Source organism: Etheostoma spectabile, chromosome 18, assembly GCF_008692095.1.
Source record: "Etheostoma spectabile isolate EspeVRDwgs_2016 chromosome 18, UIUC_Espe_1.0, whole genome shotgun sequence".
Lineage (NCBI taxonomy): Eukaryota > Metazoa > Chordata > Actinopteri > Perciformes > Percidae > Etheostoma > Etheostoma spectabile.
This window is the reverse complement of record NC_045750.1, coordinates 22991910-23008539: the sequence shown is the minus strand read 5'-3', so window position 1 is coordinate 23008539 and position 16630 is coordinate 22991910. Positions and strand designations below refer to the sequence as shown.

Genomic DNA, 16630 nt, shown 5'->3' with positions numbered 1-16630 from the left:
AATGCGCTTCAACAGAAAGCTCAACTTTTGTCCACATAGCTAGTGGCCTAACGTATGCTAGCATGCGGCACGTACTTTGACTCAATCTTTTTGGTAAAAAACTGTCAATAAAATGGTAATCCAACACAAAATCACATTAGCATTATGATGACTTTTGCAAGATTATATTTACCTTGTTAAGAAAGCCACGGAGACAGGATGCATGAGGAAGGGCTGAGGTTGACGAGAGAGCAGTGAGGAAAGCAGCCGGTGAAACATGTGCTCCACCAGTTTGATGCGGTCAGTTTAAGAGTCCGGATGAAAACAAATTCTTCAACTTCTTGTTATCCTGTCCTCAATCACAAATAAAAACACTGACGTGTAGGCCTATTTTTAATTTAATTTAATTTTTGATTTTGCTCAGATGAACTATAAATCGGACCGAGGATGAAGTCTGATTTAAAGTTAACTGAAAAATAAAATAAAATACTGTATTATACCGTAAGATTATAGGTAGCTTGCTGTAAAAAATAAATAAATACTGCTTTTAACCGTAAGATTTTACAGGAGCTTGCCGTTAATATTTTTTTCCTCAAAGACATCAGAATTTACAGTATTCAACTGTATTAATGGAAAACGGTACATTACTGTGCAAAACATCCAGTATTTTTACAGCAATTTGTTACAGTGTATCTAGGAATAAGAGAAAGAGCTTTCATTATTAGTAATTTGTCCTGAGGGGCTATTTTCTGTATACTATCTCTCCAATTTGAATGATTCTTTCCTCTGCTGTGTAGAAGGCGGGTCAGAGCGTCAGTGTGGGAGAAATCCAGGGGCCCATCATCAGTTGCGCTGAGTGAGCCGAGCTGAGAGATGCGCGTTCACTGAGCCAGGGGAAGAAGGACCTGCCTTTTCCTCCACCGCGCCTCACTCATAATAACCTCCTCATCACCAGCATCTCGCCGCCACGGACAGACTATGATTTAAAATACTACGGTTTTTGTGATGGAATTTTGCTCTGGATTGTTGTAATTTGCTATATTCATACATAGGCTTTACGCGTCCGGACTCGTCTCTCTGCACGATAAGGTAGGAGCAGATTAAAACTGGGATGTTTTTTATTTATTTATGCATTTATCTCTTATACAGTTTTCTGTGAAGGTACTTGTGCTGTGGGATTCATAAGATTTTCAACAAGATTTGTTTCCTTCTCTGTGCATTTGATGTGGAATTGGTGAGTTTGGACTGCGATGGGGATTTGACCGCAATGGGATGGTTTGGGTGGTTAGTTTTAAAGCTCTCATCCGCAGTTTATTCACAGATGAGCGGGGTTATTTGTGGCAAACCACATCTCAAGAGACCACGTTGACTTATCAGCGCTGGAATTGTGACAAATATATTTGTGGGGAATGAGCGGCGAGCGCTGGAACGGAAAGTTTCAGCTCAGTGAATCGCGTCTCTCAGTGGGGACAGATCAGTGTATGGAACCTTCAACACTAAAGCAGAAACTGACAGAACCTCTCACGATTTACAAACGAATTCTTACATTCGTACCCGACACCTGATCACATTTCGGTTCGTAATTGGTTTTAGAGCCATGTCTTGTAGAGCCCTGATCAGCAGTCAGACTGCCACCGTGCGAGGAGCAGAGGTAAAACTGGAAAATGTTGCAGGGCTGCGGGTCGGATTTCTAATCGTTTTTTGAGCGGTTTACTTTCAATTGAATGTATCAAATGTTCAACAAACTGCTAGAAATGATCATCTTCGTTGGTTATTGCACTCATTTTGTGAAAAGCATCGACAGATCCAACGGGGTTTTCAGTAGAGACTAATATAACTATATTCCTGCAAAATAAGCACATGTCTTTCTATTTCTATGCTAAATGCAGAGTTGAGTGCAACACGGTCCACCTTTATGTTTCTCTTGATGAACATTAAAATAATGGGCCTATTTAATGTATAGATTGACTTAATTTTAGTCTATTTTGTGAGCTATTTCTCTCATCTAAAGCAGGCATGGTTAAAGGTGAGACTATTCCTTTAGTAGTGAAATAAGATTCATTTATTAACTTCACTGGGTGATTGACAGAAGGACTCATTTTTAAGTGTCCATTCATTCACTGATGTAACTGGTGGTGCCACATTGTGCTACTGGAACGAAGTTTGTGCAGTTAAAATGACCTTGGCAGACCAGTAGGATCCCCCAAAATAAGTTTTAGGCCTATTTGCCCCGTGGATTTGCATTTGTGAGGTTTAAATGATTTAGATACATAGTTACATCCGATCAATAAGCACATCCAAACACCTTTTCACATTGTGCAGCCTAGTCAATAGAAATGCTGTCGATGTAAATGATTGTTTTTTGCTTGTGACCGCTCGGTGACCCCTAAAGGCCCCCAGGTGGTCCCTGAACCATCACTTTGTCTAACCAGTACAGCAGCAGTGTCCAGACAGCAGGTCCGACGCACGCACGCATGCACGCACGCAAGCACGCACACAATAGCCTTGTCTGCTGTGATTGATGTCGGATTAAATCGTTCCTCCGGGCTCAAACTTGTGATAGACAGGGAGCACAGCGAGGGGGGGGGGGATAGAGGGGTCTCCAGTGCGTGATGGGGGCTAGGCTGTATTACAAAACATGTCAATAACTACAGCACCGAGGCTGGAATTTGATGCATCATTTATGGCCAGTCATTGACGGTATCCCGTGCAGGTCATCTCATATCCTGCTCTATTTAATAATTCAACGCATATATCCAGGCAAATATGAGTTTACGGTACTTATAACTTTATCAAGAACGGGAGCTAGCTAACGTTACTGCTGAGGGTCGAGGACGTCAAGGTAGATACGCCTTTCCATTTGGAAATGGGTGGCCCAATATTTCTTGGCCTATTCTACTTTTTTTTTTTTTTAAATAAGTTTCTTTTTATGTTAGTTAAACACAGACACTTTTTAAGTTGCCAAAATAGCGTCTTAATTAGCTTTTTGCCCCACAGGGTGTAGACCGCTAAGGGTGCTAGCAAACGTTAGGGTTAGCTAAAGGGCATGTTTCGTAACAGTCTGTGAAGCAAAGTGTCGTGTGAAATTCGACTTTTCACCACATTAGCCTCATTTAGCTTAGCCTACAGGCTAGCTAGCAGGTGGACAGTTTTCAACGTCGCAGTCAGTTAGATATTTGGAGGTATGGACATCTAAGGCTTTCACTTGGTCACATGTCAATTAATTGAATATTAACCAACCTTAATAGTCTCATTTAAAATGTTATATTTAAGATTAAATGCGAATGACGTTTTTGTAACTTGAACACTGGAGAAAAAAAAGTTCCCATTACCTTAGTTAACTGAGAGAACATGTTAGCATTGTTAGCATTTTTCTGACACATCTATGGCTCACATGAGGCTTCAGTTAGGCGATACACACAATAAGTCGTGTTAATTGAATAGGGGTCAGGGCCAATTTAATAGGAGACTGGAGTCTCAGGTTTCATGGGCACATTGAGCTTTGCTTATTGAAGGAACACACACACAGCACACAGAACACGTCTATAGATGGTGGGTTGGATTGACACAGCTGCGTTCGGGGGTTATTTTCACCACACAGAACCTTTTAACCTCTCCGCTGTCTCACCTAGTCACTTTTAAGACAAAGACAATGATTCAGCCAGGCAACCCAGTGTTGTCAGAGACACACACATGCACACTCCTGCACAGGGACACACATGCGTGCACACACAGTGCATTAGCATAGGTATCGGTTACTAGAATTCAATAGCTCGCCTGCTGCAGCAAGATTAACTATTCAGGGCAGGTGGTTAAAGGCCCTATTGTGTTGCATGGTTCTGTGCTACTGTCATGATTGGGCAATGCGTTTGTCTGGTGGGCAGCCCACTGCCAAAACAATTGCAAGGGCAAAGGGCTGGAAGAGTACACACACATATAAGGTTTCGCCATGTGAGTCATTATAGCTGTGCTGAACAAATTTAAACAGAACTGAATGAGTACAGGTATAGCAAGCAAGGGTAGGTGAGTTACTTAATATTACATACCAGTGACATGCGGGTTTTGTGATGGAATTAATTTGAATATGTATTTACTGGAAGAAAATTTAGAAAAAATGGTAAATGCGTCGAAATTCGCATATGAAGTGTCACCATCCTAACATCTTTCTGAAAAGCTGTTTGTGATCGTAATCCCTCAAAGACATGCAAATGAGCAAGAGTGGTGGTGGATAATTAGTCAAATTTATCAGGATCCCAGCAGACCCTTACAGATAGCAGGCTAACGTTTAAGGCTTATTAACACATGTTCTGACTCACCTTCATGGATTTTTTTACTCATCTCAGAATCAGCAACAGCAGGCTACTTTTACTTGTTGTGCTTCCCCTGTATAGGAATTTCACTTAAATTAAGGCTTTAAAACTCTGAACGATTGTTTGAGTTGATCTTGAAATAAAATGGGTAATTGGTAGAAATTGCACCCAGCATAAAATGCGCGTAAATCTTTAATGGATGTTATTAGTGGTTATTTAGTTGTATTTTTTGGCTACGTGGAGAGTCAAATCTGCATTGAGTGGTGCTCTCAATATCCTCTTAGAGTTTGATGTAAACAGATAGTCGTTATTTTCTATTATCTGCTGCATATTTTACTTAATTTGGTGGCACAAGATCTGCACTGCCTACTCTATTCTTCTTTTTTAATTAGATATAATTTTAATTGACTTAATTACACTAATATAGGCTAATATAATGTTACAACACTACAAAAAGCTGGCTAAAAATGACCTCAGAGTTAAATCAACACCTCTCTCACTGTGTCAATCAGTTTCAAAAATTATCTATTTGTTGCATGTTTGGATAGCATTATATATATTTGTTGTATTTTACGAGTGTATGTTTTTATCATAAGTGAACCACATCACTTATTTCATTTGCAGGTGGCTCCTTTGTCATGCCAATTAATATTGAAAATCATGGACTTTTGCTTAAAGTGATCTGTTTTTTTCTGCAGTTCTGTCAAAGGTGTGTCCTAAGCTGGAGGTCAAACCATGGGGCACGGAACCGGACCAACGATGAAGGTTATGTGCTTCAATCCAGGAAGTCGCCTCAAAGAAAAATCGCAAGATGCAGCACTTAATTACTGACAAAACACACCAAGGATCACCTTCATCTTAGCACCTTCACCTGGCCACTTTGTGGGAAAATTGGATATTTTTCCATATATATCTGATAACATTCTGTCCATTATCAACGTTAGAGCTGCCTCCAAAAAGAATAACTGTAAAATAATCTATGTGGAATATAAGATTCAGCAGATAAATCCTGGAATTTAGCCAGAATCAGGTGGGATCATCACTTTGAGGATCTATCCCTAGTTGTAACCCTCTTCTGGTGCATCCTGTTATTCTCTACGATGAATCCCAACAGCCTACCTGGTCATGTCCTCTTGCTGCTAAGTACCGTGCTGGGCCTGAGTGTAGGCTTGGAGTTTACTGGCTCTGAAGGTCAGTGGGCTCGCTACCTGCGCTGGGACGCCAGCTCCAGAAGTGACCTGACATTTCAGTTCAAGACTTCAGAATCGGAAGGCCTGCTGCTCTACTTTGACGACGGCGGCTATTGTGACTTTCTGCTTCTCACCGTATCCGAGGGTAAGCTGCAGCTTCGCGTCAGTATCGACTGTGCCGAGACCACCATCACCTCTGACAAGATAGTCAACGACAGCCGCTGGCATTTTGCCGCCATCAACAGGCACAATTTGCGGACTGGCTTAGCCGTGGATGGCCAGACCAAGACGGAAGAGGTGCGGCCCCAGAGACGGTTTATGAAGATTGTTAGCGACCTCTTTCTCGGAGGGCTCCCGGGGGACATACGCACATCTGCAATCACCCTGCCCTCTGTCCGTGAGTTGCCACCATTCAAGGGAATTATCACAGACCTCAGTTATGGGAGTAACCTGCCCACGCTCATCAATAGTCAGAAGGTACGTTTGGAGATGATGGGCCTTTGCACAGAGAACCCCTGTGAGAATGGCGGGATCTGCTCGCTGGCAGATGGAGAGACGTACTGTGACTGCTCCAAAACTGGATATGTAGGTCGATACTGCACTGAAGGTAAGAGGGCTGGCTCCAGAGCTTTCTGTGTCAAGCACTGAATATTGATTCAAATCTTGATTAAAATAATTCACAGGGATTCCTTACTAATTTAGAACGGAACTAACAACAGGTTTACTGTCTGCCTCCAGGTAGGTAAACAGTAAAAACAGATGTTACATTAACCTCTCATATTTGCTTTTTGCACCAGGTGTATATTGTTAAAATCATCTCACAATGTATTTCTTGAATGCTGAAAATAGAGTTAATTTTAAAATGTATACATGGATTGCAATGTAGCATTTACACAACAGTGTCATACATGAAGCACAAGCAGCTAGCTATACTTGTGTTTTTAAAAGATGTAATGCCATTCACGCGGGACATTATATTTCTTTGTGGGCTGTTGCTCTTACAGCTTTTTTGGTAGGTCTTCATATTTCATGTGGGAGTTAAATTGGAGGTGATGTGCTCAGCGTTTCCTCTGCCTTCACAGTTATTACTTTTGATGAGGAAGTGGTGGATACGGTATTAGCTGATATGACTAAAATTACAACACTCAGTTCTCTTTTCTCCGTTAAGTGTATTCAGCTCTTGCAAGGTGGTGCAGGGACCTGAAGGTACACACAGTGTTTGGATGAGAAACAACTTTGTCTATTTTTCCTCTGCTTCTGTGCCAAGGTCATCTCTTTTTTGGGGAGTGTAATGAAATGCACCTCTTTGACAATATTCTGTTTTACCTCTGCACATTTAAAGATATAGGCATACCAAGTGTTTTTGTCTTCCAGCTAATACTTACAGATACGCTAAAATGGCCCAGTGACAGTGATATAATGCAGGACCCACTTTAAAAAGTTGCCACTGGTCCTTCCCTCTATCTCCAGGAAATACTAAAAAAACATTTTTCCTTGTACTGTACATGAACTACTTTACATTTTTGTGTGCTGCTGCTGGTTAAGGGCTGCTTAACATATAACCCAGATCTTTTAAAACATACTAATGTTTATAGCCTTAAGATGAATGCCAGCTAATGCCAAGAAAAATGTGGTACTGCATCTTCACAACATAAAACAACATTATTTTATATTTAGAAGAGTAATTCAGTGAATAAACAACTTCACTATAATCTTAACCCTTCTAACTCTTTTCTTCATGTGTATGGACTGTAAAAGATAGCGTTGTGTGAACAGACCCATGTCAAATATCCTCCTCTGCTGACCCACTTCCTGCCTGTCTAAATCAGACTGACATGGCTTAGGGATGTCTCCATTTTGCCAAAAAATCAGGGGAATGCTCACTGAATCCTATGGCTGTTTGCAAGCTATTTTAAACTGTGCCTGATACAGTTAACACGCTAGAATTTGTTACCATTATAGCACGCATTTAAAATAAGCATTTTCACATCTTCGTGCTGAGGTTTAGCTGTGTTTGGTTTCATAACATGTCCCATCGTTTGCTGCTCAAACGAAGCTGTTTGGAGCCTAAATCCAAAGCGCTAGCCTGTGGCTTTTTTCAGGACAGCAGCACGCAATGTGCTGGTTGCAGAGCAGTCAAGTGGATGGACTGGACATGCCCCCTTTTTGCTTCATCCCAATTGCTCATTGCTACTCAAACAGTCGATGAAGGAGGAGGAGGAGAAGGAGGAGGTGGTCCATTTGTCTGAGAGCTTCCTGTGAGCTGTCAGGGGAGCTATTACATCCTTGTGTTAAAAAAACTGAAAGTGAGCTTGCGACTCAGCCAGACAGCTTGGACAGTGAAAGACATTGTCGTATGTATCTCAGCCCCATGGCAATGCAAGTGCGACGAGAAAATACACCACAGGCCTGTTGGACCCCAGTTTATCCTACAAGGTCAGCTGTTGGACAAGAACCAACCCCTGTTTGCTTCCTCTCTGTCTGTATTAGCCTGTCAGTCACACATGTATTTGCACCTCTTCTCCATCTTCTTCTGTTCTCAAGCTACAAAAGTGCAACGCAGGAAGGGTAGTCATATTAGCTCCAAGGCTGATCCGACTGCTGCTCTCCTCTGCCTTTCCATTAACTGATGTGGCTGATTGTTGATTATGCCACAGAGACAGGGAACCATAATTAGGAGGATAATGAGAACAGAGATGGCTAATTTGCCCGGAAAATGCCTGCACAAACACCACCCTCAATTGAAATTGTCTTACGGCATACTAGTGCAATTCTTTTTTATTATTATGTCCACGTTGTTGAAGTTACCCTCAAGCACCTAATGTTTTCAGGGGACATTCAGAATGATCAAACTTTCCCCATTTGCTTGCAGTTAGGTGAACAATTGCTTAGAACACCTGTCTTTGTCGGCATACTGTTGACTATTAATGAGCAAAGAAAGCAATCTGTCAAACCTGTGAATATTTATATGTTACATTATCGGGCTGCATGACCCGGTCCATGCATGCATGCACTCAGACACATTAGCATTTACAGGCGTGCACACAAACACACACATAGACAGGGAAGCAACAAGGGCCCGGAGCTGCTCGTTAAAATGGGCAGATGGCTGACTGACTGAGTAGACTGGGCCTTGAAACTATTTTTTCAGCCGTATTCCTAATAGTAGCCTGCTAGCCCACTGGCCTAGAAGGCAAATAGATGGAATGGGCAGAATGAACATGAACATAAGAAATAAAAAATAAAAAAAGAGATGTGCAAGTAGGCCAGTTTCTGACACTTGTGCTAAAAGACATCCAAATTCACACATCCATTTTTGGTGTGCATTTCTTGCATCATAAGATAGCTGCTGAAGCATATTATTTTAATTTCACCCTCGTGATAATCAGTGACAGTCCGGTCTCTCTCTTCGAGCTTCTGCAGCTATTCCCAAACCGTCCAGCTTGGCTAGTAGCTTAGCACAACAAACAGTAGGCCATAAAACACATGTTCAGTCTCTCCTCCCTTGTGGATCAGGATGTATCAGTGTGACTAACTGTGTCAGGGCAATGAGCTGAAATTAGACAACACTCACCACTCGCACTCCACATGTGTCAACTTTGGCAGGCAAACCCGCCGCTGTAGCTTCGGCCCCATTGACGTGTGTGCCGCTAATAACTCTTAAGCTACTTCTTTCTATGGAATCGCCTTTAAAATCAACTTGATTTAGTTCCTGTTATTAACTGTGCAAATAGCAGTATCTTTTATGGTAATGATCTGGATAATGTCCCTCATTCAGTTCAATTAAATTATTGGGGTTGACATTATGAAGTTTCTCGAATACCTTAGGGTTTTCCAGTTACAATGAGATATGCATAAGGTCAAGGTTATTAAGAGCTCAACTGGATTGTTTAATGAATGTGTCGAACAATTTCCCATCCTCTGTCGCAATCTAACATCCTGCATTTATAATGAACACTTTAAGGCCCCTTTTGCTTAAAAAATATTCCCTGGTTTGATGGAAGGCTTGTAATTGAAGGCTAGGGAAAGCAAACTGTTAAGTAAGTGCTAAAATGGTGCCTTCAGGCTTAGCTTTGGGGATTAATAAACAGACATGGAAAAAATGACAGTTACAATAATCTTACTATAAAAAGTAGGTCAGGGGGAAAAAAGGGGAAAAAATGGTGCAGGGACATGCCTTATTCCAGTGCAGAGGGCATTTGTGTCTAGTGCCCAAGCTGAAAATTATGTTTGGATTTGAGTGGTGAAGCTGCTGGTAAAATAGAGCAGGGGATTAAGCTTGGACCACATGTCCTCAGCGGCACATTGGCTTGTTCTGGGCGCTGTCGCATCAAGAGAAAGGGTTTTATCTACTGAGCGTACAACACGCAAACGTGCACAGACATTACATGCACACTTATCGGGCGCGAGCTTTTGTACAGTCAGTAAACGACATGTGCGCTTGCTCATTCGAGCGCATCCATTCAGGGGTCCTGAGTCCCTCGATTCTAGGGAGCTGGAGCTGTGCCGCTGTCCATCAGCTGGCCACTATCACCCTTCCCCCCACTTCCATGCTTTGTCCTTCTCTTTCCTCTGCCAATGTCATCCTTCTCGTGTGGGAGGGGAAGTAGCAGCCATTTTGGTCTCCCCAAAGGAGGCAGCAAACAAAACCTCTCCTCTCCTTCACCAGCTTCTTCTACTTCGATTTGTCTCTCTGCGCCTCCTCTCAAATGACAATTATGCCCTCTGTTGAGTTTGGTAAACTTCATATTTTACAAGGACCTAATGCTGTCAGAGAGGAAAACATCATCATATCCAGTGGTGGGAAACAGGCCAGGCCTCTGTGTAGGGATCAAAGCGTAACACTGATTCAAATTAATATCAGATAATGTGTGTTAGAGCCGACACTTAAAATTTCGAACGTAGTCTGTCTCGATTAAGATTAGTTTAATTTCCTCTTGCCAGTACTCGGTGCTCTCGAGGGGCTACGATTACAGAAATCTTTCAATACACATTTTAGGCTACATCACCAGGTTTGAGACTAAAGAGATGGGATGCTGGATAAAAGCTCAATATATAACCACAGATAGAGCTGTGTGTGAATCCACACAGTGATCTTTCATGTGCCCTAAATCAAACTGGCATGTTTGATACCCACGAGGTGTCATCTACGGGTGAGATCCTGGTGAGGATGATTGCCGCAAGGGATCGAGTTTAATGTGTGGCTTATTTTATTTTTTGCCATGCCATACTGCGAACCGCACGAATCCCACAGTGAGCATTCCTCTGAGAAACCACAGGGGGGGTGTTGAATTTAGGTCAGCTTTGATGAAAACATTGGGTGGGTTGTTGGGTTAAAAGGGGCAAAAAGGGAAGGTGGAGGGGAAGGATATGGGTCTGAGAAGCAGCATCCCAAGATCCACAATCCTCACAACACCATAAATCCTCATGGATTTATGTCTCTTTTCTATGTGTGTGAGGCCATCTGTGTGATACAAGTTGCAGAATATTATGTCACTGTAACAATATTCGAAATGTGTAAGAGTTGTTTGCTAAAGGTGTAATGTCAATCTGATTCCCTGAGAGGATGGGACAGATGAAATGTTATGTATTTACTTCCACAGGGATTTGCACTGAAATTGTTATTTTGATCAGGCATGTCAAGGGGCACCTCTTGGGTCCTTACATGAAGCAATATGCTAAGAAGTGTGCTATGTTTTGCATGTTAGATTCACATGCAAAAGTGGCTGGTGTGTTTTGCTAATGCGGGACTTCTCTTTGCTTTCTCTTCTTTCCTGTGACAACTCCACAGCAGTCCAGAGAAAACCAGGTGAGTGTCAAGATGGACTAGTCATAGTTTAAGTCAAATTATATACCAACAGCTCTTCATTCCATATAAAGTTGTATGTAATCTAAAAAAGTCCATTCATTCTGTTTTGAAAGGCAGGGAAAAATGTACCAGTAATCCAGTTATGTCATTTATAATTGACATTTCTTTAGTAAAAAACCTGCAAAGCTACTTTTATATTCACATACTGTGTTGCTCTTATTAGTCGTTTGTCTGTTTCAACAAAAAGCTTTCAAATGCACTTGGGAAAGCTTTGCTTTTAGAGTGATAGCCATGCTTTGACATCATGCAAAGCATGCATAATGACAATACAACTGTAGTATTGGTGTGTTTTTGTTCTCAAAATTTTTCTCTGTCCCTCTCTGTTTAAATTTCTCTCCTCAAGGCTTCGCTCACCTGAAGGCAGAGCAAGGTACTCTGTTCTTTGTCCGTATGGAGTTCTATTGTTTATTTTTTGTTCACTCACCGCCCGGCTTGGTTTTGGGGTGTAATTCTATGCTGTGTGCCTTCGCTACCTGTCCGTGTGCATTTGTGTGTTGCAGTGCTCCCATTGTTGCTGCAGAGAAAAGTGTGGGTGTGTGGGTGGGTGGAGGGGTGCATGGCAAGTTCCTCATCGTCTTGTCTCTCTACGCTTCTATGTCTCCTAACCCTCGTCTCACCCAGGTTCCTGTGTATTACATACTTGTGTACTGTTCTCAGTTCCACAGCTAATATGCAGTGACACACTCCACTGTTCCTGCTCGACCTCTGCAGCGACGGGGTAGGGAAGGGAGGGAGGATGAAAAGCAGGAGGGTGGATAAGGAAATCAGTGGAATTAGGGGAGACAGCTTAGAGGAAGAAGACAAGGGGCATGGGAGATAAGAGAGGGGTAAACAGGGAAATAAGGAACAAAAAGTGTCTTTGTCTGGTAAGGAGAAACATCCTTGTATCCCTTGCAATTATGTTCATAGTTGACAAATCTGCAGCACAGTATCTACATCCAGTAGCAAGTAGTGTGGGAAGGATACAGTAATTGTGTGAAGGTGGTGGATGGGTGTTTAGGGAGTCAGACTTTCATGCAGGAATTTGCATCCTGTCACTGTCACAGTGTAACTTTTTATGTTGGCTACTTTATTTAAACCATAGCCATGATATTTAGTGCAATTATAACAAATGGTTTTGGTTGCTTAACCTTAGGTGTACCTTTTACATCAGTTTATTTGCCATATGCACAATCTTTCCCAGACCTAAACCATACTGTACTCCCTATGCACATTCCTGACCTTGGTAACAGCAGTTGACCGAGGCTTTCAATCATACCACATGATCTTCTTCAGCAGATGGAGTTTGCTATCTTATCATGGAATTGTAGTTAATTTATATAAAGTCCAGTATCCCAAAATGATTTCTAACCATTTACAATATTTTTTTTCTGAGCACTTTTCTACAACTTCAAATTCTATTCTTAAAACTGCAATTAATGAAGCAACCTTAACTCAAGCTGTATTCAGTAGTTCCTTTGGAGCTATGATTCTAAAAATGTCGCTATTGGAAGCGAAACTAACCAAACATAATCTGGGATTTAGCAGAATTGCCTTTAAAACAGTGACATTTTCTAAATAGTTTAATTTCCATAAAATCCCTAAGATCTCTGGATTTGCCTGTGAACATGAAGTAAATCCCCGAGTTCAACCTTAAACTTGACAAATTGTAAACTGTCTTGACAGAGCTGACCTTTTTGAGGTGGAGTCCAAAAAAGGAAAAAAAGCTATTTCATTAGCTGACATGCAAACCTTTTTTCCTAATGGACTTCTCTTTCCTCCTAAATAACAAGCAAGGCCAATTGAGCGTTCCTCCTTGTGCCAAACAAAGTAAGCCCCAACCAATGGTGGCCCCTGCACGGCCCTCAAGTAGTCACCAAGCTTCAAGTACCACTTATTTTAAGAGGACGTGTACGTGAATCGTGCTGTCGTCTTTGTGGTGTGACCTCCAGATGAAAAAAATAAAATAGACGAAAAACATGCTAAAATTGTGACGTGTCCATTGTGTGCTGTTCACATGCCTTTTTCCCATTTCTTCCCCATTTGCACGATTGTCAACATTTTGCATGAAAGTGTCAGTTGGCAGTGTACAGGCTTCCTTCAGACCAACAATAGCTTATCCCTACTTTTTGCTGTCTTTCTCTGGTGCTGTGCGCGGGATCACACTCTTCCCTCTTTTATCTCTACGGATCCTTTCTCCTCTCCAACAACTGTAGGTAGAAACAAAGGTACAACAATCCTTTTTTCCATACTGTACTTGTATCTGCGCTGCAAGAGCTGTGTGTGTGTATGTGAGTTGAATTTGCGCTTGTGCTACCACTGGTTAATCATTCATTATGTGTGTTCATTAAATGTGTGCATATGCTCGTCTGTGTGTTTGAGCGAGTAAGTGAAAATCAGGGGACACGTTGCTTTCTTGCTAGCGAGCACCCACGTTTACTGTTGCATGAAGGATAAGCAATTGAGCGAACTGGAGTTCAAAAGAAATATGGTGTCAGTACTGAAGACTGAAGTGATTTTCACTTGATTTTCACGGTCTAATACAAATTGATGAGAGTACAGCTCTATAATGGATTATTCAGTGTCTTTGCAAACAGTAAATATTAATGATAAACTGTTTGAAGATGGGGCGTACATGTATTTGTGTGTACAAATACAAGGGTTTGTGCGGGGGTGTAAGTGCTTGATTGGATGTGACAGTTCTGTTTGTTGAAAAGGAGCTGATTGGTGAATTTGACCTGACATTTGGCTTCATTTGAATGAGGTCATAGCAGTGGCCTCTGTTTATTGCAATTGTTTAGAGAATACCCTCATTGTTCATTTATCAAAGACATGTGATACACTGTGTGTGTGTCCGTGTGTGTGTGTGTCAGAGTGTGAGTGTGTCCTTTAGCTGGACGATAGAGGAAAACTAAATTATGATTACCAGTTTAGATTGAGATATGTATATATATATTTTTTTTTAACAAGCGATAACCTGGCAGATTTTATCAGCACCCGCTAGTTAATTCAGCTAACATTAGCTGCTGCGTTGGTTGATAAGCTGTCTCTGGGTAAATGTTTAATGCTTCCAGCGGGCTCCTTTTTTAGAATGATGGCCTTGTAACAGCAGTTGATGGCTTCATACATGATATCATTGTAAAAGACCAAGGCTAAGGCTCTCCAAGGCAATCTCACAAACTGACGTGGTGTGATGTGCTCTTTAAACTTGGAAGTAACAATGTGTTACTACTGTAGAGGGTAATAGTTAGCCGGACATGCTAAAAGTTTTGCTGCTTATGTTATCGCAAAGATTATAATCACACACATTTAATCCATTCATTTCACTTTTCTTTTGTTTTTGGTTTTGTAAATGCTAGAAAAAAAGTCTTAACCATTCAAGATTTAAAAGAAGTTGATTCTAAAAGCACATATATGTAACCATCTTCAGGTTACATAATTTATGACGTGACTATTGAGAAATGCTAGGATCATGATGTGTAAAATGAGAATGTGCCTTTGAGTAGGTCCCCGAGCTATTAGATTCATGTCTCTGCAGTTGTGTGTATGTACTGCAAATGGCACAGTGGTCAGAGGGCAGAGGGAGTGTGAGCACTGGGGAGAACAGACTAGAGAATAGACCCGAGAGGAGGGACTAGAGAGAGTGGAAGAAGAAGGCTGAAGGCGAAAGGGGGCCGTGGGGAAGCGCGTCAGTGTTGAGAAACCATATATTTCTAGTGAGAAATATGGAGCACCTTGTCATCCCTGGTCTCGAATCTGGGGCTGATGCCGCATGAACCGTGAGGCATCTATCGAGAAAGTTTTAGTCCCTTGCAATCAGCCAGGCCCTGATTGTTCTTGGCTCAGAGATGCAACTTTTTTTGATGCATAGCTTTGACGATAAAGCAAACTTTTTATAAGCCATGGCAGCGGACCAATGACTTTGCTCCAGTTAGCAACATTGCTCCAGTTAGCAACATGCTGCACTGAAACCTGCAGATATGTACTGTACAGTTTATGAGACTCTACTCTGAGATGTTTTGACATCACTCATCTGGTTGCAAATTGAATCCTTTCCTTCACTGAATTTGACCTATTCTGTGCATGACACTCCGAATGTGTCATCATCTGTTATCTAGATATGAGATGTGATTACAAAGGCTTGCGTTTACAGCTGATGGGAATTATGTTTACTTGTTAGTTTTATTATGTTGAGATTGGTTATCCATATACTGTATAATGAACACTACGTATGAAAGCAGTCAAAAAAATCAGCTTTTGTGTGCAACCAGATGTGATGTGCTAGAGTCCATTACATTCTAGGTGTTACGGTATGTGCCTTTCATGTGATAACACCTTGAAGTAGCATATTGAAACAAGGATGGCAATAAGCATATTAAAAACAAATTCCAAAATTATTTTTTAGGAAGTTTACCTATCTTTTTACAGTACTACTACAACCTATTTGCAAAGCACAGATCAAAAGCAATTCCTTAGCATATTGGCATATTTTCTGCTAACATAGGACAAACAACAAAGTGCAACCATGGTGTCCTGTTCATGATTGCCCATTTTGCGCTCACTCATTATTTATTTTCTCCCCCATGTCCAATCACTGATGTGCTTTCAGTGGACACCTGGATGGTGTTCATCAGGTTATGACAATTTAGCCCAAGGTCAGAGATCATACGCTGTATCTATACAACCTGCAGGTTTTGCCGCCAGCATTACCTAATGAACACAAAAGCTATTATACTCTATTATATGTGTGACAAAAGCTCAATGTTGCTGCAAATTTGACTTGAATGCCCAATGTGGAGAGACAAAATATTGGTTACAAATTGCAATAATGCAAATACAAGCTAATATTAACCTTGTTGACATGGTCTCATCAGAATGTGAGTATAATGATAGGACACAATTTACATAATTATATGGCGAACATTATTGCATGCTATCGGAGAGAACTGCGCTGTGCAGGATGCTTCCTAGAACTGCACTCTATCCCTGTACTCCAGATGATATGGTTTCTCATTCTGTAATGAAATGGTTTGGACTCCAGGGCCGATGGAGAAAGAGCACTGCCGTAGTTGCTTTGGACATAACTTGGCAATGGGGGTGAGTCTACTTTAGAGAGCAGTCGGAGTGTGAGGGAGGGAGTGAGGAGTTCTGCCTGAGTCTAATCCCCTGCATGAAGGCTTAGGACGGAGAACTTATTCTCCACTTCTGGAGTCACTCTCCCTAATTATCCCCTCAAAGTCCTTCTGCAAACTTCACACGGAAGATTTTTTGCTTTCTGCCTCTGTCACACTCTCTGTTTCTGT

The 16630-nt window shown here is 41.5% G+C and overlaps 1 protein-coding gene across 1 annotated transcript in view; it reads left to right on the top strand.

The window, feature by feature from the left end:
• The first annotated feature begins 782 nt into the window (after nt 1–782).
• nrxn3b (neurexin 3b) overlaps nt 783–16630 on the top strand; it is a 324175-nt gene continuing 308327 nt past the window's right edge. The window contains exons 1-5 of the mRNA XM_032543642.1: nt 783–1068; nt 4988–6086; nt 11271–11288; nt 11692–11718; nt 13544–13555. Of these exons, the coding sequence (XP_032399533.1) occupies nt 5390–6086; nt 11271–11288; nt 11692–11718; nt 13544–13555 (754 nt within the window). The 5' untranslated portion in view covers nt 783–1068; nt 4988–5389. The remainder of the gene's footprint in view (nt 1069–4987; nt 6087–11270; nt 11289–11691; nt 11719–13543; nt 13556–16630) is intronic.